The sequence below is a fragment of the Lepidothrix coronata genome, unplaced genomic scaffold, assembly GCF_001604755.1.
Source record: "Lepidothrix coronata isolate B3197 unplaced genomic scaffold, Lepidothrix_coronata-1.0 Scaffold25, whole genome shotgun sequence".
Lineage (NCBI taxonomy): Eukaryota > Metazoa > Chordata > Aves > Passeriformes > Pipridae > Lepidothrix > Lepidothrix coronata.
The window spans coordinates 1408820-1436049 of record NW_016690205.1 but is presented as its reverse complement, the minus strand read 5'-3'; the positions used below and the strand labels follow the sequence as shown (position 1 = coordinate 1436049).

The window sequence follows — 27230 nt, the reverse complement described above, 5'->3', positions numbered from 1 at the left end:
TGACTGCCAGTGGCCAAGAGCTGGTGTACAGCCAGATCTGCAAGTGGGTGTCTATTTTAGCTGGAGAAAGAGAGAGGTGCAGGTGCTGTGGAGGAGAGCAGGGCCGATAGCAGGGTGTGAACAGCACGGGTTGGAGCCTGCCAAGCCTCTTGCACAAGGCTGTTTTTAGGACCTGAGGCAAGAGGTTAAAATGGGAGTCAGATAACAATAAAAGAAGCTGGGAGCTAGTTGTTATCTCAGGGGTGAAAGTCATGATTGACAGATGGAGGTTCCACGGCTGTTGGGAGGAAGAGGAGCTTGGATTCCAGAAAAAAGGGTGGTTGCTGGAAGCAGGAAATGATGTGGCTATAGAAATCCAGAAACAGGAGCCCATCTCCCAACGGGTTTAAACAAACACATAAAAAATCCAAACAAACAAAAAACCAACCAACCAAACAAAACCAAACCAAAACAACAACATCAAAATGAAAAAGACCAAACCAAACAAACAAAAAATAAGAAACCCAGGAGGACATTGCACCATGTATGGAACTGCAAAAGGCTTTAGAGCCTAAAAGCCAAACCAGGAACCCAAATAACTGGGATTTCCAAAGAATCTCATTGCTTTCATTCCCTTTCAATGCTATAAGTCTGTTCCATACAGGAAAAGGATCTATTTATGTTTCATTAGTGCTGGTTTTGTATATACCAATAGACTGTGTGTATATAGGAGAGAAGGGAGTATGCTATGCAGCTGTGAGCTTTCTTGGCTAATTACTTGTTTTCTCTTTCTGAGCAAAATAAATACAACAACAAAATTCAACAGGGCATACCAGCACATCTATTAAGGCTGTACATTTTCCATCAGATTCCACTGGTACTTGTCTTAGCCACACTTAGGCTGAGAAACCCAGTCTTGGTATCATTCATAAACAGGAGGAGCAATGACCTGCACAAACACATATATTAAACCAAATAAAACAATACCCTGACTTGATGTGGAGTGATGTAAAGTAGTGATGCCAGAATGCCAGTTAAACTGAAGCTGAAGTATTTAAGAAAGAATTGCCTCTTCAGCAGCAGCATCAAAACATTTTGTCCTAAGCCTGGAAGCCTATTACTTACACACTCCATCCTTCAACTTGAAAGGTTTTATAGAACACCACAGACTGAGCTGGGTTACTTACTTTTGGAAAAAAAATACAGTTTATTTCAGCATCAGTGTTGGTAATGAGAAATGTTCCATGTTCTGAGAATGCTTTTGGAGTTCAGAACTCCCAAAATGCATAAAAACTGTGATTTAAAAACAGAGACATTGCAGCACTTAATACCTTCGAGCTAAAAAACACCCTGGTCAGCAGCTGAATTACAAAGTTTTACAAGATGAAACAAAAGAAAGTTTTCATAAATGATTTGCAAACACCAGCCTTCTAAATCATGGTCTGTAGCATGGTGTTCTTGCACTAAGTAATAACATATTTCAGGTCCCAGGCTGCCAACTGGCAAAACCTACTGGTGTTCATATACTTTGGAAACAGGTCCCAGACTAGACCTTAAAGCAGACTGACTTGGGGATGATTGCCTCATGGTACAACGATTTAAAATGAATTCGTGAAACTCTTGCAGGTTTTGTTTGTAAGTCACCCACCAGAGGTAGACTCTGAAGTCACACGTGCTCTGCTTTGAAGCAAGATGAACCATTCATATACATACACATTTCCTCAGGCATAAGGATTTGGGGAATAAAGTCATATTCACAGGTGAAAAATCAAACATCTTTAATAATCTGTCCATACACCAGTCATTTTCCTTTGCAGGAAAGAACATTGTCCCCAAGCATTTAAGGTAAGTTATAAATCAGACAACAGAAATGGAAACATTTTCCATACGCTTAATTTTACACAGTAATTATTTATTAACAAAGTCTACAGCTACACGTTGTTACACTTATGGGAGTTCAAGCACTATTCTTACTATTTAAAATATGTTCTCCAGTTTGCAACTACCTGCAGACATTTATTAGTTCCACATTTCACTACCACCAACTATTGCTAGGAGCCATTCACTCACAGCCTCTACAGATCACAGGCAGGCACCTGCGTGGATGTAAAGCTCAGCCAGACCTAACATTGCTAAACTGCCTGAAAACCTTCACCTCGTTTAAAAGAGTGGGTTGCAAATAAAACTTACTATCAGCACTATTTTTTTCAATATATGTATTTGGTCGAGCCTCAGGGAAGGCAGCGTGGCAGTCAGCTGTAACTGGGAAGGAGCTGGAGCTGTTCTTACCCAGAGGGAACCCCCTCACTGCTCTGAGCACTGGAACAACCCATCGATACTGTGACACTATTAAACCTCCCAGGCAGGGAACCAGTGGAGTCTTCAGTTCTACCTTTTGAGAGCAGAGGTCCCAAGGATTTCTCTTCCTGCTTTCTACTCCTTCCCCCCGACCTGGGCAATCTGACCCCCTTGGGGGGCTGTGACCCCTCCCTGCAGGGGCTGCACTGCACAGCAGAACTGCAGCACACGAGAAACTGGGAGACTTAGGTTGCCTTCCTCAAACTCCAGGGGATGAGACCTCCTACCCTCCTACCTTCACCTGTTCCTCTCCCAGATGCCCCAAAGGCCATCACCGACCCCACTGTTGGCCAGGCTTTGCTCCAGCCCTGTGCCAGGGAGCAGAGGAGAAGCCGTGGCTCTCTGCAGTAAAGGCTGGCACTGTCCAGGCTCACAGACCAGCACATAACATGAGGAGAGAAGCTCAGGGCAATGGCTCTGTGCCATGCATCCCACTGCACAGGAAGGCAAAAGCCCAGCACCATGGGTCAGGAGATATCCTGACCACATTTGGCATCATTGCCCATCTTCACTAGGTTTTAAATGGCCTGTAAGTTCACGACCAGCAGCATGGCCATTACTCTGCAGACCCTGTAAAACAACATAATACCTGATGGAAGTGCAGAACTCATTATCATGGTTTGAGTCAGCTATGGCAGAGATTATGTTGTTTGTCCATAACCTTTCCCTCAGGATTCACAGAGCTCTGGCTTTTTCCAAAGATCTCTTGTGAGAAATGAGGCTGTTAATGGACCAACCTGTTCTTCATTTCCTCCTGTGTCTGATGCAAGGGGTCACGAGCACTTTGAGCCAGCGGCCACTTGCTGTGACCAGGAGAGACATCAGTGTGAGTAAAAAAACCCTGTCACAACTGTGATTCGCTTTTGCATTGTTAATCTTCATTTGCCACCAAGCTTTTTGATCACAAGCTCCAAATGCACCTGAAAAGCCCATTTATGCAGCATGAACACAACTTAAGCTCTAGGCATTTTAAACCAGCTGATGGTGAAAGGCCACGTCGCTATTTCATAGCGACACTTGTGCTGCTGGAACTCATGCACAACATCAAATTATTAAGTTCAGCTTTGAAACCATTTGTTTTAAACAATTGACTCTTTTAAACATGCTAAAACCACTGATCTTTTGTTTGTTTTGGTTGGTTGGGTTTGGTTGGTTTGGGTTTTTTTGTTTGGCTGGAGGGCGGGTGTGACATTTCAGCAGACCTTCCCACTTGCAACAGTGTCTCAACACTACTCATTTCTGTTACCTTTCTAATAAAGTTGAGATACTCTTTTTATAACGTCAACATATTACCTGTATGTTTCCAACAGAGCCAAAATATTTAATCTTAGTTCAATGGGAGGAAAGAGCTTTATAGTTTGGAGCATAGTATCACTGATGAATGGTATGGATAAATTTTTAGGCGTGGATAAGAGGAAAGAGAGGAAAAAAAAGGGGTCATGGGAAGCTGTGTGTTCCCATATAGCAGTTATTTCTTCTACGCTTTTCAGAGCAGTTCTTTTGTTTTTAATGTAAACGACTTCATTGATGAAAACCGAGATTTGAATCCCACTGCTTTCATGTGGGGCAGCCAGCATGTTCCATCTCCATTCGGTTGTGAGTTTAATAGGCAGCTACACTATAGCAGGAGCTCTTGGTTTCCACTGTATTTTACTGCACTTGTGCTTTGGAAAATCTCAGATCCTAATCAGCTTGGGTAAATTGTTTGTAGGAAACGAGCAGCTCTACAACCAACACACACTTCTTTCCCTACATCATCATCATCCCACGGCAACCATGGTGAGACACTTTCACAGCTGCAGAAATATTTGCAAGAATTCAAGCAAGTAGAAGTTTGCTGCATGAGAGGACAACTTTCCCTGCAGATTACAGTCAAGAGGTGAGGTGAAATAACGCGAATTAACCTCATGGGCTGCAAATGGCTACAGTGGGGAGCTGGGATTTGTGAGTGCAGTGCTTGACAGTCTCCAGGGACCTGCCTTCTGCTGCTTTCTCTTGCCCAGAACCTCCCTGGGCTCCACAGGCAAGGTGCTGCTCCTCACCCTGGTGCTCTGCCCACCTGTGTCCAGGGATTAGTTAAGCTTTGTGTTGCTCAGAGAAGAGGCTGCATCATCTTTCCCTGTGCTTGCCAATACTGAGTAGCACTAAAGGGCTCTGCATCTGCAGTGCTACTATCATCAGAGGTAAACAATTAATGCTTTTAGAGTTCATAAGGAGGACAGGAAACACTAATGGTTACTTCTGTGAAATCACTGAGCTGTCAACACAGCTGCTAGCAACTAACTTTGTGAGAAAAGGTTAAGTGCCTACATAAGACTTGAGCATACCATCTATGCTTTTAACTACTGCAGAATGCAACCTATATGAGCTCACTGTAAGGTTATAGACTTTGTAGGAGGAATGCTATCAACTTTAAGGTATGTACACACTCCCTTTCACATGTCAGCAAAGAGCAGCCCAAAACCGAGAAAGCAAACCAGGATTTTCAAAAGCTTTCAGAAAACTTTCAGGAATTTAATTAAGCCATTCCTATAAATTTTGATGGTCAAATACGGATACTTAAGAAAATGTGAGGCATGCTTGGTTTCAGTGACTCAGAAAGAACATGACATGCAGTCATCTCCAAAACAAAATATCATCAGAAAATATCAGCAGAAAGAATTCTCCAAAGGAAAATATCATCAGAAAATATCAGCAGAAAGAATTCACCTGGTTTACTGAATTTTGAGAAAAAAGATGAATATGGATACAGTCCTGAGGTTTTCAATCAGCCAAAGTCTACAGTGATTTCAAAGAGAAAGTCCCCTGAATGTCAGCTATAGCAATGTTCCTTGATCTGCTTGGACATTATTGTGGCATTAATCATGATTCCTCCATAAGATAATTAACAATGACATGCCTTTTTTTTTTTTTTTACTTGCTTACATGGCACAGCTAAATGAGGAACCAGGCTGAAAAATTAGTCATAACAATTAAATAGGGGATGATTCCTGAATAATTAGGGTAAGTTACTGCAGAATACAATGACCCATGTATCACAAATTACTACAAAACAAATAAAATATGCTGTCTTATACACAGAAAATAAAAACCACATGCAGTTCCACAGAAGAAGGGAACGTCATTGCATAGTCTGTTTTCCATGTAACAGAGACACCTGCATTAATATCCCCTTTATTAGATCCTTAAGTTCAGCTGCTTTACAGAATCTCTCACAGAAGAGATTTGACCATGAAAGATTAAACAGTTGACTCAGATGCATAAAGCTAACTGGTGGTAGAGACCATTCTCCTGTTCTCCAGCCTCATCTGTCACAGCTTACAAGACACAAAACCACAGTTTTGGATGCCAGTGCTGGGATACACAACTCAGAATGGTACTTGGTGGCCTGCTCCACCCCACTTTCAGTCTCCTGAGTCCTCTTCTCTTTCCAGGTGCAGGATTTATTCACAGTTAGAAAAACTGCTCACTTTCTAATCGATCCCAGCCCCTCTTAAACAGCTGCAAGCCCCTGATATGTCTCCCAGGCCTGAAAGTTTCTTGTTCTCAGGGGATGGACAAAGGGCCCATGCCCTGAGCCTTCCCCTGCCCTTGCCCCTTGCCAGGCTGGCAGTGCCTTGGCTGCCAGGGAAGGGGCCAAGCCCCGTGGCACTGCACAACAGCTGGGATACAGCAGAGGGAAAGTAATTTCCACCACTGACCTTGCCCAAAGCCCAGCTACAGCATCCTCTCAGGGGGCTTTATTTAAATATTGCAGCAGGCTGCAAACATCCACACAACTCAAGGCAGTGGACAACCCCCTTGCAGGCAAAGCTGGGACAAAGGAACAGGAGTTCGATCCACCAAGGACTGGATTACAACTGCAACATGCAGCCAGAGGAAGGGGCAGGGGCTGTGGAGCTGCTGCAGAGGAGGACAAGCTCCAAATCACAGCCTGGTCTTTGCTAACCCCTGTGTCAGCCAGAGTGACACATGTGAAATTCTGTTTTTTCTGCCCTGTGGAGGCAGGGTAATGAGTTACCTGCACTGGACTTGCTCCTCTGCAAGGCACTGCAGAGGTGACGAGTCCACAGCACTTACAGCCCCTGCATGGCTGCACAGCAGTGGGATCAGAGTTCCAATTCCAACTAAATAGTTACCAAAGACCATTTCCAAACAATTTCCAAACATATCACAGCCAGGCATAGGAAAGGGCCTCTGCAATGCCTGAAGATACACGGCATTATTATATCTCCACGAAAAACATGTCCAGTAAGCCCACAGGCAGACATAGATAGCTACAGACAGGACATTTATAAATGACAGCATGTTCACCATCACAGGTCACATCCCATCACTTCTCACCACATTGTAATCGTTGCTCTGTGGGTAACCCTGGCCAGGAAACGAGCTGCTTGTCAAATAACACTCCTTCATTTTTAAAAACGAGGTACAGTCAGAGCACAAATTACCATTAGGTCTGTGCCAGTTGTTACAGGTTGACATGGAAGTCTAAGTATTTGATTATGTTATAAATATCCAGATACCAGTCTGCTCAACTGGACTGATTCTTCCTGGAGCCATGTTGCTGTATGGAGATGAGTTACTGGATTCTTTTATTTAGTCTAAAAAACAGAGGTTCAGGACCCTGAAAGAATGGTAAAAGCAGTAAATAGAAAAGGTGAGGAGAAAATTAAAAGAACAGAACCCTACAGTTCTGCAGCTCAGGTTCTATCCATCCACTTTCCGAAGGAATACAAACAGATATATTTGGTGTTTTAGTGTTTGTGATGTCTATGCTCACCCCGTTGATACAAAGTGATTACCAATATTCCTGCATAAGCAGTAAGCTTGGCCTTTGGCTTATTTGTCCAAAGTGAATGGAGCTGGCACCTAAATAGGTTTCCTTGTGCTTTTAGCTGAAAGGAAAAAAAGACCCTCGTGGCCAGGGGGTTCAATAGAAAACAATGGTGATTTTGCCATGTTCCATTAAAGAAAAAATTAATACCACTGAGCATGAATTGAGACTTTGGCTCCTGCCCAAATTTTGAAGCTTCCTTCTTTTGAAATAAAACAAATATACACTCCATGCAGAAGATCAAGACAGTGCAATAAGACAGGAGCTGTTGGGAAGATCACCAGAAAGCTGCATCAAGCCAAAGAAAGCTTCCTTCTGATACTGAAAAGAATGAATAAAAATTAAAAGACGTGAGGTTACAGGAAGAAGGGGGAAGTCATTCCCCTTCCCTCAAATCAAAAGTGAGGTACAGCATCAAACTAAGCATTCAGCAATCAAACCTGGGGGATGGAGTTAGTGCCTCACACCAAGGAGTACTTTCTAGAGTGCAACCCCCTGAAACAAGCTGGTAGAAAAGGAGGGGCATGTCAGTTGTGGCTCCTTTTGTATTGTTATTGCTGACTACAGCAAGTGTATCAAGCAGGATTTGTGGTGTGGGTGATGGCTTAAAATAAAAGAGATTAATATTTTATACAGTAAGAGTGTCATGAAGATATGCCAAAGTATGGACAAAACATGCAAGCAAAAATGCAACTGTGGCCACTTTTAAAAATCTATTTAAGAGCTGAATTTGTACCCACTGAATAGTGTCATGGAATGCAGTGGCATTATTCTCAGACTAAGACAAAGAGTGTGAGATCCTAGTCGTAAAATTAATAGCTGTGTTTACAAAGTCTTTAAGATGCTGCCTATTTTTATTCAGTGAATCATTGCCCTTCTTTACAAAGTATATTTCATTAATCTTAGCAATGCACTCAAATCTCAGTGGAGTTGCTCTGCTTACATACCAAATCTGATGTTCTAAGTCTAAACTATTTGTCACAGTATTCAACTTTAATAAAAAGTGTATTTATTGGAAGACACCATTTCCTCACATTCTCCTAAATCAAAACAACCAATTCCTGTGAACCTATCTCTCCCTCTTCCCCCTCCCTGGAGGAGAACAGTAAGATTTATGAAAAGCAAAATTCACTTCTGTGTAAGATTATGCAATCCTAAAAATTAGCTTTGTCCTCCAGCTGGACTTCATCTACTAAGATAAATGAAACTTCATCTGCAATGAGATATTAGAGGAGTTAGTACATCACTTGTTGTGTTTTTTAAAACATGGTCACTGTGATTTGCAATCAGTCCAGATGAAAAGATAATGGCAATAGTGCAGGTCTGTGCTAGAGAAGCATCTGCAGATCTCATCACATTTTTAATGAAACAAGCAAAACCTCCTTAAAAAACAGCCTTCCAACAATTATCTGCTGGAATTAGGCATCGGGTCCTCTAAGTGCTTATACAAAATGTGACTTTCTTTACACAAGCAGACAAGAGGCTGGGAAGCCAAGCATTTACTTTCGCTGATGAACAAGTGCTCAAATTGCCTCTGTCAACAAACTGCTCACCTTATGGGACTATTCATGTCTGAAATCTACTCTTTGCTTCAGTGTTTGTAGGATGGCATCTTCAGCTGACACCTGCACCAGCAGATCCACCCAGGCAGCACTGCAGCCTTCTACATTCCCTCGTCCGAGATGTGATGCTGCATCCAACATCTGAGAGATAACTGAGCATGGGGACAAACAAAGGGCAGAGATCAAAGCTCTGCTGCCTGCCCTCCTCAGTATCTGGCCCTAGAAAAATGCCAGACCTCTCACATTTGGCTCTTCCCTGCAGAGAATATGCATTTTAACAGAACTTATTGTCCAATATTTAACTCCCTATTTGATTTCCTTCTCAACTCATTGTATCTAAAAACTGAAATATATATTAAAAAAAAGAAATTCACTAAGTACGTTTGAAAATTTAGGCCAGGGATTCTGAACAAAAGCATGCTCTGTCCTCACCTTGTAAAATATTTCTGGGCTTTTACACAAGCTTCATGGCTTCATACAGCTGGTAAACGTTTGCTCAAAAATATATTCCAACAATCCCTCTGCAAAGGATTTGTAACATATAGACTTGAGCTTCAGCTGGGCAGGGTCATTTACATAGCACATCCAGAAATTGTAAAAAGCTGCCTTCTGCTTGTTTCAACCTTTGCAATTACCAGTTTGTTTATACCAACCCACCACACGGAGGTCTTAGAGAGGTCACCCAAGAAATAATATATTTCCCTAACTGCTTTCCCAATTATGCTCAGGGAGCCAGAGTTTGCTTCCTTCACTTGACTCCACCAACAATCCCAGTGTCGTGGTATTATTCAACCCGTGAGCTGCTAATAAGCGAGGATAAATTATTAGCAACCTGAAACCATGGCAAGGTTAAACATTGACATGTTGGGCAGGCATATTACACCATCACTTTTGGGCAACCTGTGTGCAGTGCAAGCACAGCAGGGCTCTACCTGTGCCACACAACTGGCAGCCACTCGCAGCCTCTGGTATTTATGACACACAGAAAAGAGAGACATGTTCCCCGTGAGAGCTGGAGGCAAACAGCATCCCAAAAAAGGAAGAGAAAACAATATGCTGGATCCATCAGAGATTGTTACTTCATAGACTTTTCACAGCCAAATAAACATTTTGCAGCTGGAGGTCTGCGTGAGCCAGAATAACAAATGTCCCGAGACCTGCTAGAGATTTCAGACTAGGCTGCCTGATGAAAGAGGTTCATCCTGTGCATGCATGTGTGGACAGAGGAGAATATTTAGTGTTCAGGTCCTTAAGGATAATTACCTGAAAGTACCTTTTTTCTTCTTTTTTTTTTTTTTTGTCCCAGGATTGGCAGGGTTTGGGGGCAGGATGGAAGATTTGGGTGGGGTTTCTTTTTAATGTGACCAGTGGCCTACTGGCAGGTACCACGCTGCTCTGGGCATTAGAAGTGATCACTGACCTTACAACAGCCCCAGATGGTCAAAGATGTGATGGGTAAATTCAAGCAGTGCCCATTTTAACGGTGTTCACCTGGGACCTCATCCTTCAGCCCTTGGTGCAACCCTGATTTCTTTGCCAATCCTCAGTTGTCTCGGGAACGGCTCCTTCAAACACTGCCATCAGCTGGCAAATTCCTACATCTCTCATTCACAGGTTTTCCCTTTGCCTCTCCACCCCTGGAAGGAATTGGTTGTAGTCAAAGCTGCCTGGGCAGGTGGATTTTGACCCTTTTGAACATTGGGGTTTTTTGGCAGTGACCTTCACCAACAATTCTTAAGAACCTAACTGTTCCTAGAGAGGAGACCTTGTTGTGAGCCAGCAGCAGTTGACAAGATGGAAAATCAGGGATAAGGATTTGCCAGTGGAGCAAGGCTGCTTGCAGGGTGCCACAGATATCTGCAATAGGACTCAGACTATTCAGTGTATTTATAAATGGTCTGGAAAAGAGATAAATAGCAAGATGGCATCTGCTGCCAAGATGAATTTCTTCAGGACAGCTGTAACGAAAAAAAAGCCTGTGAAGAGTTGCAGGAGTATGTTGCAGTATTGAATCACTCAGAAGTTAGGAGGAAAAAAATGCTCTATTCTGTGTTAGACAGCACAGTATTGCACATGAAGGAAAACAACTCTTGCTATATTCACCAAACAGTGGGCTCCAAATTAAACATTACAGCTCAGGAGACAAATTTCTGAGGTCACTGTTGGTAGGCCCAGTAATGAATACTTGTGGCAGTAGGGGAAAAAAGCAAACAAACATCAAGTTAAGATGGTGAACAGAACAAAGGACACGGTGGTCAGCATGGCTGTGCCACTGCCCACACCCAACATGTAGCTTTGGTCACCCATTTCAAAAAGGACACAGAGTTAGAGATGCAAAGGGATAGAGAGAGACTTGGACCTCTCTGCCTGGAGAAAGACTATTTAATGGATGTGATAAAGGATAAACCATGGATGGTCTAACAGAAATTAGGGCAGAAGCAACGACATTAACATGTTAAAAAAAATAAAAACCGAACCAACACAACAAAAAAACAGAAGTATTTGATTGATTTGTGGATGATTCCCTTTCTTTCCCCTCCAAGACACTTCCACATCTTCACAAAGACTGCTTTCTGAGGTTGCCAGAACACAAGTCATACGTGGACCCAGAGTCCCTCATGAAGTGCACATGTGAGGAAGCTTGCATGCCTTTGTTACGTGATGCAACTCATGGCCACAGGAAGCTCCTCAGGCCAAAATCAGAAATGTGCTCCAAAAAATGGATTAAATAAATTCATAAAGGATAGATCCCTTTATTAAGTACCAAGGGGAAAAGGGGAAAGCCACCTTCTGCTCAGGAAGTCCCAGGAGTGGGAGGTTGAAGAGATCAGCCTGGGGAAGGATTGTTCTATCCACACATTTCCACAGGCACCTGCTGCTCCTCACTGTCAATCAATGACATGTGACAACAAGGACCTTTACTTCAGTTGCTTTTCTGTTCTTTTACCAGCTCTCCAAACCAGGGAGATAAACTTTTGTTGTTTTTGTTTTTTTTTTTTTAATTCCCGAACCATTCCTGTGTCTCTCATTCAGCAAAGAGTGAAAGGAGATGCACACTGAATGACAAGGCTCCCTGGGCAGGTGTGTGGTAACCTGGAGAGAACCCTCCATCATGTGGAAGTCAGCTGGATAGTTCTTCCTAAAGCTCTGCTGCTGGTGGAATAAACAAAGCACAAACTTTCCCAGATGTGAGCTTCATGAGGGATTCTCAGTCAACGTATGATTTATAAATTTGGCATCCTCAGAAAACACAAAATCATGATTCAAAGATGGAATGTGGATGTGGAATTTCTAAGGAGGGAGACAGAAAGGGTTTATTCATAGATTAGTCCCAACTCCTGTATTTGTAAGCTTTTTTCACTGCTTCCAAATGTTGCACTGGGCAACAGCTCTTCCTCTCACAGTAAGAAGATTAAAGCTGAGTGTCCAGATTCTCTTAATTTTCCGTAACTCTTAGCCAAGTAAAATCTCCTCTGCAAAGCTTGCACAGGGTGAACAGTTGCATTTTTGCACCATGCAACAAAAGAGGAGAGGTAGGTTGTTCCACTGATTTCTGCTGGAGAAAGGTTTGCCATGCAAGCAGCAAGATCTCCCCTACAGAAAGCAACCCTATTGATTTCCAGAGTGCTTCTCTCTCCTCCTTCATAGAGACCCTGAGCCCTGGGAAAACAAATAAATAAACTCTACAACAACCAGCACTAAAGAACATGGAAGAAGGCACATTGCCTGAAAGAAATTACCAATGTAACCTTCATCCCCAGGAAGAAACAAAATCCAACCTAAGAGGGAACAGGAAAGAAAGCAATGGGAAGATGAAATCAGCAGAAACCTACGACACAATTGAATGGAAAGCATTAAACAGCACCAGTACAAACAGATATGGATATATATCTTCAACAGATATTCTGGCAACCTGGGCTAAATGATGATTTAGCCTGGCATCCATTCTTTCCAACTCATCTGCTTGTTAAAGGTGTCAGTTCCCTTGCACTGCCTACAGGAATATTTTGACAGAAGTGTCACGGAGGACTCGTTGGTGCTGTTTTCACTTGGCATCATTGACATTTTCCCTTTGTTTTTGGATCTCCTCTTCTTTCAGCTGCATTTCTCTCTTTTTTTTTTTTACCTTTTTTTTCCCCCACAAGATGAGATCTTCCATCAATGCCTTCTGCAGATGCTGCCAAGTGAACACAACTGTAATGTCACAGAGTGTCTCCATTCTCCTGGCAGGTAATCCTCTTTCCTGGGACACACTAGAAGGACAGATAGAATTGGGGGAGCACACTGAGGCAGGCAGAGCCTAAAGCTTTCATTGTAGATACAGACTTCTTATAGAGTCATGTAGGTCTCCCATAACACATGCACAGAGGGGGGAAAATAGAGCCTTGTCACACAGACTAAACACTGACTAAAGAGCAACCGAGGATAATACAAGAGTGAAAACACACACAGCCTCACATGTGGCCAGGAAAGCCACATTTAATCCAAACTAATTAAGTGTGTTTTAAACAGCACATCAAAGACTTCTCAAATTCAAAGGTGGTGTCAGAAAGAGAGGGCAAGGAAAATAAACGAGACGGATTAGAAAAGTGGGAAGAACAAAATATGGGAATTTCGGTCTAGAAAGGTTTAGACTGCTGCAACAAAGAGAGGAAACAAAATCATCCAGATTTATTCACTGGGAGAACGATGCTAGGAAAAAGGGATTGGTCCAGGAGCTTTGGGAGCTGGTAAACAACATCCAGGAAGTCATTGTTCTACACACCCACACAAGATAAAGATTGGCTCCCTGAGCAGTGAAGAAAAGGAGATATTGTACCAAAAATATGGTAACTTCTAGAACTTGTAACACAACCTCAGCCTACCAGGAAAAGCCAGGCTCATAGTGAAATCATGCATTCAATGGGGCCCAAGAGAATATTCAACCAAGGCAAAAAATAGCTGCTGCAGCTTTTTAACTGCCTCCTTGGCATCCTCGGGACCACAGGGAGCCCCAGGAGCAACCTCACTGCTGGAAAGTACTCAAAATACCCTGATGAAATCACCTCTGGGGTGCTGCCCCTTCCCCAGGGCCCCTCCCCACCTGAGCAGCTATTTTGGCTGATTTTGAGGTGGGGCAGGGTGAGGAGCTGGTTCAGATGGCAAAGCCAAGTCCATCCTGAGGCACCCACCACGAGGAAGGAACTTGTCCTGAGGACTGGCTGCCCAAAACCTCAGGTGTGCCATCCAAGCCGACAGAAGGAAAGAACAGAACCTGCTAAACTTGGCGAGATTATAACTGATGAGGATCAGAAAGTACCTGAAAAAAAAATAAAATGAAAACTGCACAACAGGGATTACTTGAGTGAAGGAGATTTGAGTAAGGAAAATTTCACCAGGAGAAAAATCAAAATTTCTTGGGCTCATAAAAAAAATTCTAGGGAGACATAAGTGGGGTAATTTTTACATCAAAACTGTTTGCTACTTTAAAAAGTACATGGCAGACAAGGGAGAAAATGATGCAGTAGGCCTTTCCCAATGGCTTCCAGTAGGTTCCCTTTAGTTCTGCCTGTGTGGCTTTGCTGTGGCTGATCCCCCAGCACAGACAAGCTGCATTCCCAGCCCACAGCACTCCCCCTGCGAACTCCATGGGACTGCTCACGCATAGCAAACGCATCCCTAGGGGCTGGAAATGATGGATACAGAAATTTTTCAGCCTGGGCTGTGCCACGGAGAAGTTGGCTGTGAGTGGCTGTTTCACAGACACCCACCCGGAGCACCTGTGTGTGAGTTCCTGCTCCCTTTAGCCTGCCCTTCTCCCCTGAATAAATGCTTCTGACAGTTTCTTAACTACATCCAAAGAGACATTATATGAACTAGAAGCAGCTGTGCCAGTTGTACAGACTTCACAGCCTCATCCATCTTCCCCCCTCACCTGTGCTTTCTTCCATCCTTTCATTTTTAACAGGCAACTTCATGCAATTTTTTTAATTAAGTAAAATGCCCATCAGCTTTGCAATATTTTCTTTAGAATGTTTGCTTTAATTTTGATTTCCCTGCTTAATCTTTTCTCACAAAGCTGTATGCATTTTTAAATTTTCCAAGGAAAATAATTACAAAGATAATCCAGCTGAGTGTAATCAAACTGCAGGGTTCTTTGTTTTTCTGGCCTTTTAATTTAATTTCACGTCCTGTGGTCTCAAAGAAATATTAGGATTATATCATCTTGTTATTGTTTAGATCACGTGCCAGTAAAAATAAGGAACAACTGATTCTCTTCTTACCCACTGCCACACAGAAAACTCATACAGAACATTTTCAAAATAGAGATGCAGGGGAAGACCTCATAGATGAGCATGAGTTAGAAAACCTTACTCTCACTTTTCTACCCAGAACCCTTGTTTATTTGGTCGGATTTGATTAATATTTTATAAAGATGGTAATTGCTTTCATAAAACAATTTGCTTTTAAACTTTTCCAATGCACCAGTATGGATCCTGATGTGATTTTGTGGATATTTTAACCATGGAAATAATTCCACTGGCTTCAGCACCACTACTTGCACTGAAATAAGAGCTTCAGCAGCTTTCTTTGGATCAATAAAAACCAGAAGTCATTCACAGAGTAACACTGGAAAAACAGTGGAGAGAAGAATCAGTCACATGCCTTAGTATGTAAGGTCAGCCAAGCAACAAAAATATGTCTCAACATATGCAAGAGGACCCTGCCCACATCCTAGCAGTCAGTTTATGGGGATCAGAGCACATCTGTATTAAGTCTGAATTCACAGCTTGGGCTTCAGACCCTTCTCTGCAAGTATCAAAGTCCTCAGCACACCGATCTTCACCTTTGAGTTGGGGAAGGGGAGATCCTGAGCAGATTCCAGCTAGAAAAGCAGGACCTGGAAAGGGTCTCATCTGCCAAGAACTCAGACTGAAACAATGCAGGTGTGAGGGTTTTGTTGAGTGTTTTTTCCAGCAGTAACCCATTGTACTGTCCAGAGGCACGAAGGAAGAAGGAAATCATTCCAGCCACCAAACAGGTATAACACACCCCCGGGGCCTAAAAACAGCCAGGTCAGAGCTGCTGAATTCCTCTTAAGCTGTTTCTTCTTCATTGCCTTCAAAATGGGGCAGCACAGCCCCATCCACCAACTCCCTGGGGACAGAGACAAGGACACCTGTGGTAGGGCCCATTTCAGGGTGAGACTGTGGTTGAGGTTTTCATTCTGGAGCTGTTAGTTCTGTCCAAGTGCTGCTGCTCTGGTAACACCCTCAGTAGAGCACCCTAAAACCACCTCTTTTTTGACTAAGATGTTTTTGACTAAGTTATCTCAGAATATTCTTAATTAATACAAAAAAAAGCTAGATAGAGTCACAAAGTTATGCCCATAAATACAGAAAATTCTTTTGTGATGGACAATTTCAGCAACACCAAGTTAAGACGTTCTCAGAAAAAGAACATACTGATAATGAAGACAGGTAGTCTCTTCCTAGATTTATTATGTTGCACTTGAGGAAAGCAATCCCACCAGATTAATGGAACAGATGTAAGTAGCTCTACTCAAACCTCCACAGTTAACATTTGTACTGAAAGTTTTACTACCTAATAGCTTCAGTGTGTTAATAACCTGAGAGATCATCACTCAATATTTTTTAAATGCAAGGTAGAGAGAAATTAGGCCATAACAGTTCCACAGCACACATGAAGGGGTCTAGTCCCATCTCCAGTAATAACATTCAGGTGGAAGAGCTCTTGGTTTCTCAGCATTGCCACACCCCAAGATGTGCCCACAGCTGCAAACTGGCTACAGGGACAACCCCAGAACAAAGAGTCCACCAAGGGCACAGCTACAGCACCTCCAACTTGCTCTGCATCAGCCCTTCTACACAAAAAAAAACCAACCACGAGGAAAGAGATTTCAAGCCAGCTCTACACACACACACATTTTCTCTAAGCCAGGTATGGCTACAGAACTAATTCCCTTCTGTAAAAACAGATTTTTGAAGTCTTTCAAACTTACACATTCTTTTCACCAAGGCCTGAAAAATCCTGTTTTCTGAATTTCCTCGATTAAAATACAAGGAAATATTCTTGACTCCTCTGGATACTTTTTTCCCCCCAGAAAGAAATGGTTACAGGCTTGAAAAGGAATCTAATTTTTTTAAACTGCTTCTTGAAAGCAGCATGTTATATCTGAAGCAATGGCTGAGCCCATTCTTGAAATCATTTTTAAAGCTATTACAATGGTGAGCTTTTCTTGAGCTCTAAAAAGAAAATTAAACTGAGACAACCACATGCATACTTCCTCTGCTTACAGAGACAATGTTTTCCTTACAAAGCACTTTGTTTTTGTGTCAAGGGATGGAGGAGAGGACCTTACATTCTGCATTCAATGCACTAGTTAATGAAGTTGCCATAATCATATTCTCCATGGGGTTTTGGCTGTCACTACAGACACCTTCTTTCCTTCAAAATATGCTTTTCATTGTTCTACTGCCCTTTTTCCAATTGCTCTGCAGCCAAGTTCTTGGAAAGCAATCACGCTTCTTGTTTAGGATTTATTGCTAGTCTTTTGCCAATGAGGACACACACAAATCTCTCCTCTGATCATCCTGGAAAAGCAAGCTAAAAATACAGCAATTTATGAACAGGCACATTTTGCATGTTATATGGCATCAGTGTGTCCTCATCAAAAAATTCTGACAGTATAAAAGAAGGTCTCTCCTTTTGGCCAGGCCAATCAAGGGCTCTGTTTGGGTGCCATAAATAAGCTTATTTTAGAATTCCAGCCTACCTAAAAAGGGAAAAAAAAGCATTTGCATTGTGTTTTACTGGTTGGAGGATTTTTTTCCTTTCACATGGTAAACTTTGAGCTTTAGAAACTCCAAGTCTGAGAAAAACAATTGTTTATCTTCCAAATTGGCTGCTTTAAAACTAATAACTAAATCAGGCATCACAGTTCCTATTAAAACTTTTAAGTGGTGACAATTGTCTGTCTGTTTGTACAAACTCGTAAAGGATTTTGCAATTTCAGAGTCAAGCTGTATTTGTGTTTTGAAATGTGTTTCAGTTTGTCTGAGAAAGCTCACACTCCCCAGAAGCTGAAGGTAACAGGAGGGAAGGCTGATCCCATGGCTAGGAAGGAATGGTTCCCGAGGAAGAGTATCCAGGTAATCACCACACCTTGGTCAGGCTTTTCTGACCATGTTGTTTATTTTTCATACAAACATTACAGTTTAATCACCAGCCTCTTTGAAAGGCTTGTCTTTTTATTGGTTTTGACATGCAAGAGGAGATTCATGACCCTGTGGATATGATTTAAAGCTTCTCTGGACTAGGGCTGTTAAAGTTCCTCTGAAATGTTGGGAGACTCAGTTCTTGGTCTCTCCTGGTTCTTTGTTTCTGATGATGCCCTCTGTTAAACAACCATAAACTGGGAAAATGGACTGGGACTCATTCCCCAGCCTGGATTCCCAGCTGGCAGTGTGGTGTATCTCCATTATTCCTGGAGAGATGATCCTGGGGCTCAGGTACTATTGCTGAGACTCAGGAACAAGAAGGCTAATGAACAGAAAGGCCAATGAAATGGCTTTACATTGACAGAGGGCAGGTTTAGAGGGGACATTAGGAAGAAAATCTTGACTGTGAGGGTGGTGAGGCCCTGGCACAGGTGGCCCAGAGAAGCTGTGGTTGCCCCATCCCTGGAAGTGTCCAAGGCCAGGCTGGATGGGGCTTGGAGCAACCTGGGCTAGTGGAAGGTGTCCCTGTCCATGGCAGGGGGTGGAATGAGATGAGCTTTGAGGTCTTTTCTGTTCTCTGATTCTATGAGGATCCAGATAAATGTTTCACCACCTCATAATTTGGGATTCTTACTCAACCCAAAATGACTGCAATGGTTATTATTTTGATTTTCTTTTTATGACTCTCATCTTTCTTGTCTTCCTTCTCTGCTTATTCTTTTCCCCAGGCAACACGAGATAGTTCCCAAATACCTATTTGGTTCCCATAATTAAACCAGATGTATTTTCTAGTCAGTCCAAAAAGAGAGTAGTGATTTGTGAAATGGGATTTTGCATTCAAGAAATGAGAAATTATAATTGAAGAAACAGCATAAATTTAAGCTTAATAAATAATGAATGAACTTTCAAATGCAATAAAACTCCATTTTTTGCATGTTCAGACTGGCAGACTTCTCAGTAAATTATCTGTAATTTTGTTTCAAAAGCCTCATATTCTGCAAAAGTATTAAAATTTCCTGAAATTTATTCTCTGCTCAAAATTATTCACTGAAATACATTTTTTGTGTGTGAACTGCATTTACTCTTTCTGTTGCTCTAATAAGATTACTCATGTATGACATGGCATCATTTAATTCTGGGTGTGCTTCTCATTGTGATCATCAGATTCAAGTGCAAGTATTTGCATAACAGTTATAAAACTTGCCTCCTGGTATTTCAGCTAAAAAGCTCCCTCTCCATCAGGGGTGAAGGAACTTACAAAAGAGAACATGGGGGGGGGGGGAAGGGAAGTCGCTACCAAGGCCAAAGCAAAGGAATTGCAAAATTTAAACCAATATTTGCTATAAAACATTTGTGGTGGTCATTCAGCCCTCCTTCTGATTCCCTCATAAACGTCCACACTGCTGGACTTTACATTGCAGGTCTACCTGAATGTCCTTTTGAAACCAACCTGAAATTTCCCTTTTGCTGCTGACAATGGCTTCGTGCTCCCCTTGCAATTGTGACAAAACTTCTGCTTTTACTACCATTTGCAGAGTAGATCCCACCATTTTCCTTCTTCTGACATTAAGCACCAAGCAGCTGAGCTTTTACTTTTGACTTAACAAGTGGAAACACACATGCACATACTTGGCTTTGGCTACATGTTCACCCAGCTAAATCTATTGATGGAGTCTGCAGGACCTGGAACAAACTTATTTTTGGATACCATAATCCTCAATATATTAACTTGCTTTTACTCCTGGTCTTCCATATGCTGTCTGTCTTCTTCGTCTGCAATGACAACCACCTACATTACTCCCTGCAAATTTTAAAACCACTTTACTCACAGCACCTGGCAACAATAACTAAAAGTGTGGCAACACACTCAATGCAGGTGTAACACTTGTGGCTCTGATGTCAGGTACAGCACTTGCCCTTTGTTCTTCATTTAAAAAGATTCCGCATCCCCTCTAAAAAAGCTTTAAAAATAAATTAGCACCAGGCCTCCAAAAAATGTTGCTGGAGGTTCATACGTGGTTTAAAGAACAGTTGGAATGCAGTTTGGAGTAAATCTTGATAATTTTCTGCCTTTTGGATTATAGCTAAGGGCTTCTTTAATAAGACTTTAACATAATAAGACTACATTACTGTAACCATCTTCCTGAGGATGGTAGAAAAAGATTGTAAAACCGAGTGGCACATTTAAAATTACTTGCAAAATATTGTCTCTCTCTAAATAACACACAATAAGTGTAATTAATACCAGTCCTTTAAAGTATTCCTAAAGTCTACCGAAATCTAAACCAGCATTGTATGGCTGGTAGCAACAACTGCATCCTAAACAGTATTAAAAATTACAACAGAAGATAAAAATTCTCCATCAGAAGTCAGAAAGGTATAATTCACCCATCTGCTGAACGGGATAACACCTTTGCCCTTAATATCTGTAGAGCTTCTTTGGGAGGATCTCAGGACTTTACTCTTTAGCTAAGCCTCGCAAGTTCAACAGCCCAGGAGTTATATAAACATTATTTTACAATTTGAACTATTTTCCCAGCAAAAGGAGCACTCCAGGGGAGGACTATCTGAGCGATCTCTTCTACGAAATGAATGCTGCCTTACTCGTACTTCCACAGCTTCAGGAGCGACCGAAGCCTAAAGCCCACCCGAGCCGTGCCCAGCCACGCTCGCAGGCAGCTCCAGCACTCGGGAGGACAGCGGAAAACAGGCTGCAGGTTGTACGGCACCTAAAATCGCTCAGTCTAGCAAGTGCTTTCAGCGAAGAAAGCCTGAGCAAGGGCTTGGAAATATGCCTTATTTTAAGCAGTAAGCAAGTAAATAAATACAAACACAAAACCGGGTTGGAACAGACAGAAAGCGCTCGCGTCTTGGCAGCGATGCCGCATCCGTAGGACGTGTTGCTTATGCGTGGCGCTCCCCCTCCAGCCGGAGGGATGCTCCCAGGCGGACGGGGGTTCCGCGGGGAGCCGGGGCGAGCCCTGAGCCCCCGGCCCCGCCGCGCCCAGCGCCCCGCGGCCGCGGGGAGATACCCGCCTGCGCGGGGAGAGGAAACCGCGTCCGCTCCCGACTGGGGGGGAAAGAGCCCCGTGAGCCCGATCCGCCGGCGGTCACTGGGCATCGGCTCTGCGGGAGCTCGGGGGCAGGACGGGGATGCTCGCGGAGCCCGCAGCCGGCACCCCAGCGTGTTTTCAGGGCGCCGAACGGCGGCGGCTCCGGCATCGCCCGGAGCATCCCATCCCATTCCGTCCTATTCCATCCCATCCCGCTGCCCGAGCGCGGCGGCTGCCGCCGGGCACAACCCTCGCCCGGCCACCCCCCGGCTCTCTGGGGCACCCGCTGAGCCCCCCCCAGCCCCTCTGCCCGGCTCCGGCTGGGGACAAACAGGCTCTCAACAATGGGCATGTTTGCAGCAACATGATCTCACCTAATAACGCCGAATAAGGCAATGACTGCACGGGGAAGCGATACGATCCTGCCGGTCTCACCACACGGCGCGGAAAGCTATTTGCAGATTTGCTAAACCCTTTTGAATGAATGCATCTGCAGCTGACCTTTAACAATAGACGCTGAAATAGCACAATCTGTGGGACCAGATTTGAGGAGGGGGGGCGGGAAGGGGGAAGGAAGAGATGGGTGAATATTGTAATCTCTGCAATCTCATTCACTTCCTTTCCCAAACCCCCGAGCACAGGGAAAAAGCGGTATTTTCCTTTCCACCGGGACTCTGCCTCCAACAAGCCGTTTGTAACACCGGCACAGCCACATGGCACCCCGAAAGCCGCCGCCGGCGGGACCGGCGCGCATCCCCGCCGGTGCCCGCCCGCATCCCGCGGGCACCGCTCCGCGGAGGGGCGACTGCGACAAGGATGCTCCAGCCCCCTCTCCCCTCCCGCCGCTCTCTCACCTTCCCTGGCTTTCAGCAAAACGGTGTTGGCAACGATGTTTTCCAGCTCCATTGACGAGCTCGGGCAGCGCAGGCAGCGGCACTGCAGCAGGACGTCACTCCGAGGTGCGGAGTCTCCGGGCGACCACCCGCCTCCTGCCCCTAGCGCGTTATCCCCCCGCGCATCATCCCCGCCTGCCTCCCCGCTCCCCGGGCGGAGGCGGCGCTCCCCGCACCGCCGCGCCCCGCTACTCCATCCTCCGCCCCGCCGGCTCCCCCGGTGGTTTGAGGGCTCGGGCGCTCCTGCCTCCCTCCCCCGGGGGTGTGGCACCGCGGAGCGGCCCCGCAGCCCCGCGCAGGCGCCGGCCCCCGCCCCGCCGCCGGCTCCGCGGGGCCGGGCACGCCGGGACCTGTAGTCCTGGGGCGGCCCCGCCGCACCCGGCACCGGCTCCGCACCCGCGCAGCGTCCCCGGGGACGGGGAGGGCGAGAGCGCTTGCAGGGGCTCGGACAGGGGCCGGACAGAGAGGGCGCGGGTGGGTGTCGGGCGCTGGGGATGCGCGGGATGCGCTGGGATGCGCGGGATGCGCTGGGATGCGCGGGATGCGCTGGGATGCGCGGGATGCGCTGGGATGCGCTGGGATGCGCTGGGATGCGCTGGGATGCGCGGAGCGATGTGCGGAGCGATGTGCGGAGCTCCCCGCGGCCCCGGTCCCGCCGCAGCCCTGCTGCCGGACGCCACCCGGTGGCGGCGGTCCCGGCCCGGCTCGGGGCTCCCCTGCCCTGCCCGGGGTCCCCAGGGCTCCCCCGCCCCGGTCTTCGTGCTCGTCACCGCCCCGCAAAGGCTCGTTCCCATGGGAAGGGGTCGCCGACACCCGCAGACTTCTTCCTGCCCTCGCCCCTCTCCTCGGGCCGGGGCACGGGCTTCTCGGCTTTCCTGGGATCTCAGAAGCCCCCCCGGGAAGTACCCGAGGGAATCCCATCTCTTCTGCTGCACCATTGTTTTCACCGTTGCAAGCAGCTGTGTGAGACATCAGCCACTTGTGGAAAGTTTGTGAATGTTAAGCGCTGGATTACAACATAAATTCTCTTCTGTCTGTGTAGCACAGATGCCCGTGTCAGCTTGATTCTGATTTTCCTAGCAACGGGGTAGATCGATTCAGCAGGTCAAGCAAAGAAAGAGGATAAAAACGACCCATTACTCCCACTGACACTCTTCCCCCATCTGTATTTGCATTGATTAAATCCACATGAAGTAAATCAAATTAATGTGCACCTTCTTGTAAGTGGAGCACAGACACTACTTTTTTCTTCTTTTTTTATTGTACCGATCCATTTCCACAGCCAGGCAGAAATGACTTGCAATAGCATAACTTGCAGACTGTCTAGAACACATTTTCTGAATATAGGAAATGAATGGGAAATGCATTTCATGAATAATACCTAGGGCATTAGGGTAAAATTGCTATAATAAATGCCTTTTGTACCTGATTAAGTGCCAAAGGTTTGAACTTTGAAAGTTATTGTGCATAGCGGGCGGCACTGCTATGTACAATCTTCCACATCTCTCTCCTTTTGCTTCAGAAAATGTTTGGCCTCCAGAGCTGTGCCATGTTGTGGTTACTTTCTCTGTAATGCCAAGTTCTATACAGCAGCAGTTGTGTCTGTAAGTACCGGAAGATTTTTCTCTGATTAAATAATTCTTGAGGGAGAAATTGCTTCCTGGAAACCAGAGCCTTAGCACAGAGAGGAGGCTCCTAAGGACCATCTGCCCTGCCTGTTGTTTGAACACTTCTGTGCAAGCACTGGTGCTTGCTTGGACACAGAAAATTATGCTCAGGTTGTAAGTGCATCTCACATTCCTGCCCAGCCTCCCACTAATGGTCAGGACAAGGACAACACCAACATCACAACATGGCCGATGCTGGAAGACAATTTTTATTATACAGAATGTTTTTAACTGCTACAAGAAACTCCTCTTTCCATAGGAAAAATGAAGGCACGTGTCTAAGTGCCCATTTTGTGGAGCACCACTCACTGCAGCAGCAAGTTCAACTTCTGCTGACAGCAATGGGGTATCACTGTGTCTGCCACATCTCGGGATGAGGCTGCTCAGTGGGGAGGGATTTACCTTCACGGGAGACTCCACAGGGAGCAGTGACTGTGTTTGGTGAGTAACTTTTACAGAGGTGCCTAAATGAAGATGGCAGATCTTGCAGGTCTCAAGTTTGAGCTGCAGTTGGAATTCAGCACGTGCCCCTGACATCTCTACTGCTCCTCTTTTATCTGATATCTCTGTGTACCTCTAGATGCACGGAGCCACCTGCAGTGTCACCCCCTGGGACAAAAGTATGACTCCAGCATGCTGATGTTGTCCTGTATGCTTTCAAATATTTACTTCTTGAAAGAGTAAATATATTTATCGAAAGAGTTACGACAGATCTCTCTGGAGTTCGAGAATCCCACGGAGCTACCCAGTGCTCATGAACGGTGCAGCTCCACAGCTCTCCATGATCCTGGCAACCAAAAGGCACAGTTACACAGAAACAGGGGCAGCAATCGAGCTCTGGGTGTGCTGCTGCCACAGGGGTTATTTCTACTCAGCTGGGTAACTTTGCATTGAAATGGAGTCACAGAACTTAAATGTGGCTGAGTGCAGGGAGTAGAAGGCTGAGCTCTGCTCCCGGACTGCTGGGGTTCTGCAATAATATGTTTGTCTCAGTTACACTAAGAGCAGCGATTCTGACCCTGTGTTTATTGGTAAGAACAATGGAGAGGGTTTTCTTCGTGATTCTTATGTTACTTAACAAAATGAAACTCATTTCTAGTAAATCCGAGCCGATGTGGTGCAACCAGGACATGGAAGGAGGTGTGTTCACCAGCACTGACCTGCACTGCTCTGAAAAACAAAGTCAAGATGATCAGTCCTCACTGCATCTCTCTTTTCTACTGTAGTTTTTTAAGGTGACACATGACAAGGGTCTGCTTCCAGCACTGGCCTGAGATGGATGGCCCCTGTCATGGGTGTGGCCCCCCATGTGCTGCCAGAGCAAGTGCCAGTGCACAGACCTTCTTGCCTAAAAGTCCATCAGTTTGTCTTTGCAAAACCCACTGCAGCTTTTGGTGTCTTACCTCATGACTTCTTTATAGCTGTCGGTGTCTTCATTTTTGTGTCACCTGGAACATCTGGTTCACAAAACCAACCAAAAAAAAAATTAGGAAGAGGTAGATTTATTCATATCCATTTTCTTTTGTGGCAATGCTTTAACTTCAAGGCATGTCCATACCTGATTTAGTGGAACCATCAGGTTTTCTGTAAGTGAGGGAGAGGGAAACAGAGACCTGTAAATCTGTTTCAGTGCTTATCTTATTCCATTCACTGTTATAAACTCCGGTGCTGAAATGCATGGACTCAAAAACAGGGTGGCAGGGAAGGAACACAGGTCCCTTTTGCTGGTCTAAGGCTCCTGATTCAGTGCTTGTTGGGAGAAAAGGGAAAATTTAGTCTGAATCATGTGCAGAAGCAGCCATATTTAGAAGGGAAAAAAAAAAAAGGCCAGGTTCCCCAAAACCCCCAATTAAATTCTGAAAAATGTGCTTTCTAAGGTGCTTAATGTGTCTGGTTGTTCTGCTTTTAAATCTCCATCTGAAGTCATTCAGGAAAGGCTCAGAAAAACACCTAAAAGTGCTGAACATCAGGATAAAGAAGGGCTGGCAGCCATCTTTCCTTTATGGGAAAAGAGAGGTTTATAAATGAAACGCCAACACCGTGCGAGACCCAAATGCATCAGTGCAATAGGAACAGGGAGGCAGCGAGGCAGTGTGATATTCTGAGCCACTCCAAGGATGAGTCATCAGCAGGGTGGGCTCGCACAGCTCCAGCCAGAAACACAGCAGCAACACACCCAGTTTTATCCTGCCACCAGAGAAAAACCACTTGGCCTCAGCACAGCCTGCTTGAAATGCCAGGATAAGACCCCCGGTGAACCAGATGTCAGCAAGGCTTTTGCCTATACTTATCAACTGGAAACATACCCTAACAGCAGCTATCTCCTAAATCCATGCTATAACACACTCAATTAATGCAGTCAAGCCCGTTCATGATTAGCTCTAAGCTGCATTGTGTTTGGAATTGCTTCTGAAACTTATTGCCACAAACGGGCAAATTCTTTCTCCTCCTGCTGAGCTTTGGTATCAGCAGGTGGGAGCACACAGGCCTGTGAGAGCATTTGCAGGCAGCTGGAATATTTTCCAGCGCCTCTGCGTGCAAGGACAGAGGCTGCCATCTACCAACAGCCACGGGGTGATGCATCGTGTTGTCTAAGGAAAACTTTTTGCTTTGGTTTAGATAAAAATTGTTTATCCCTCTGTTGTTTCTTTCCATTTCCAAACCTGTTTTTCAGTTGTGTGTTTCCTCGAGGTAGATCACAAATGATTGTTACAGCACTTGAGCACAGGGATAAAATAACCTTCTAGAAGATGAGTGGATTTTAATTTTTTAAACAAGCAGACAGATGCATCCCATACTCCGCGCAGACTCTGCCATTCAGTGACCCATAGCAGCAGATCTGATTTGGGATTTGCTTACCCCTTTCATCAAGGTTGGAGATAAAGGAGCTACTTTTCCTCCAATATTTTGTTGTGTTAATGATGATCTTTCAAAGATCTCTTTAAAAATCTCTCACAAAACAATAATGGTAACAACACACAAGCATTCTCTAGTACTTTGTATCAACAGATCTTGAAGTTTTTCACAATAAAGACATAGTTAATTATTTCCAGATAGGAAAGGAGAAGCACAAGTATCCTAAACCAAAGATAACAATTACATCTCCCATTCAGGTGCCTTATCCACCTTGTACATCAACTTCTCCCTAAAGCCTGCTGAAACCCCTGGAGAGTCCTTCCCCAGCTTCAGGTGTCTCCATTTGAATCAGGCTTTAAAGACAGCAAAGGAGACAACCAACAAGATTTGGAAAAAGAGTGCATATGGTGTCACTCGGGAGATTTATTCTGAACTTCTGATGTCAAGAAGAACCAGGTTTAGCAGCTGCTCTAGCCCATGCCAGACCCAGAGCTGAGGGAAAAATATCAGCTTTTACCAGGTGCGCTTTGGCAGTGACAAGGTCCATCTTCAGACTGTAGAGATGCTCAGTAAAAAGCAAAGTGGAAAATCCCCCCTGTTAAATGGCAGTAGTTCAAGCTTTTGCACAGAGGCCTGAGAAGCTGAATTATACTGCCTTCATAACAAAGCATGAGCAATATTTCCCCACCTGCAAGCCAAGTGTTTAAACAAAGAGTTTTAAACAAATATAACTTTCCGGGGAGGGGGGAAGGACATCGGTTTAGAATACGTTAACTTAGAAGTTGTGAATAATCATGTGTGGAT

At 44.6% G+C, this 27230-nt stretch overlaps 2 protein-coding genes and 1 long non-coding RNA gene across 4 annotated transcripts in view; all 3 read right to left on the bottom strand.

Annotated features, from left to right (window-relative positions):
• The window catches only part of GRK5 (G protein-coupled receptor kinase 5), a 155408-nt gene extending 133320 nt beyond the window's left edge, over positions 1-22088 (bottom strand). For both annotated transcript variants that reach the window (XR_001873895.1, XM_017809243.1), the window contains exon 1: positions 21865-22088. Coding sequence is in view for 1 of the 2 variants with exons in the window: in XM_017809243.1 (XP_017664732.1) it covers positions 21865-21916 (52 nt within the window). In the remaining variant the exon portion in view is untranslated. The remainder of the gene's footprint in view (positions 1-21864) is intronic.
• A 3-nt stretch (positions 22089-22091) lies between these two features.
• On the bottom strand, positions 22092-22841 carry LOC108494488 (proline-rich protein HaeIII subfamily 1-like). The gene has a single exon (XM_017809123.1). The coding sequence runs from the start codon at positions 22839-22841 to the stop codon at positions 22092-22094; it is 750 nt and encodes a 249-aa protein (XP_017664612.1).
• Positions 22842-23807: 966 nt separating this feature from the next.
• The window catches only part of LOC108494511, a 6305-nt gene continuing 2882 nt past the window's right edge, over positions 23808-27230 (bottom strand). The window contains exons 2-3 of the long non-coding RNA XR_001873872.1: positions 24974-25027; positions 23808-24740 (exon numbers count right to left, since the gene is read on the bottom strand). This is a non-coding gene — a long non-coding RNA (uncharacterized LOC108494511). The remainder of the gene's footprint in view (positions 24741-24973; positions 25028-27230) is intronic.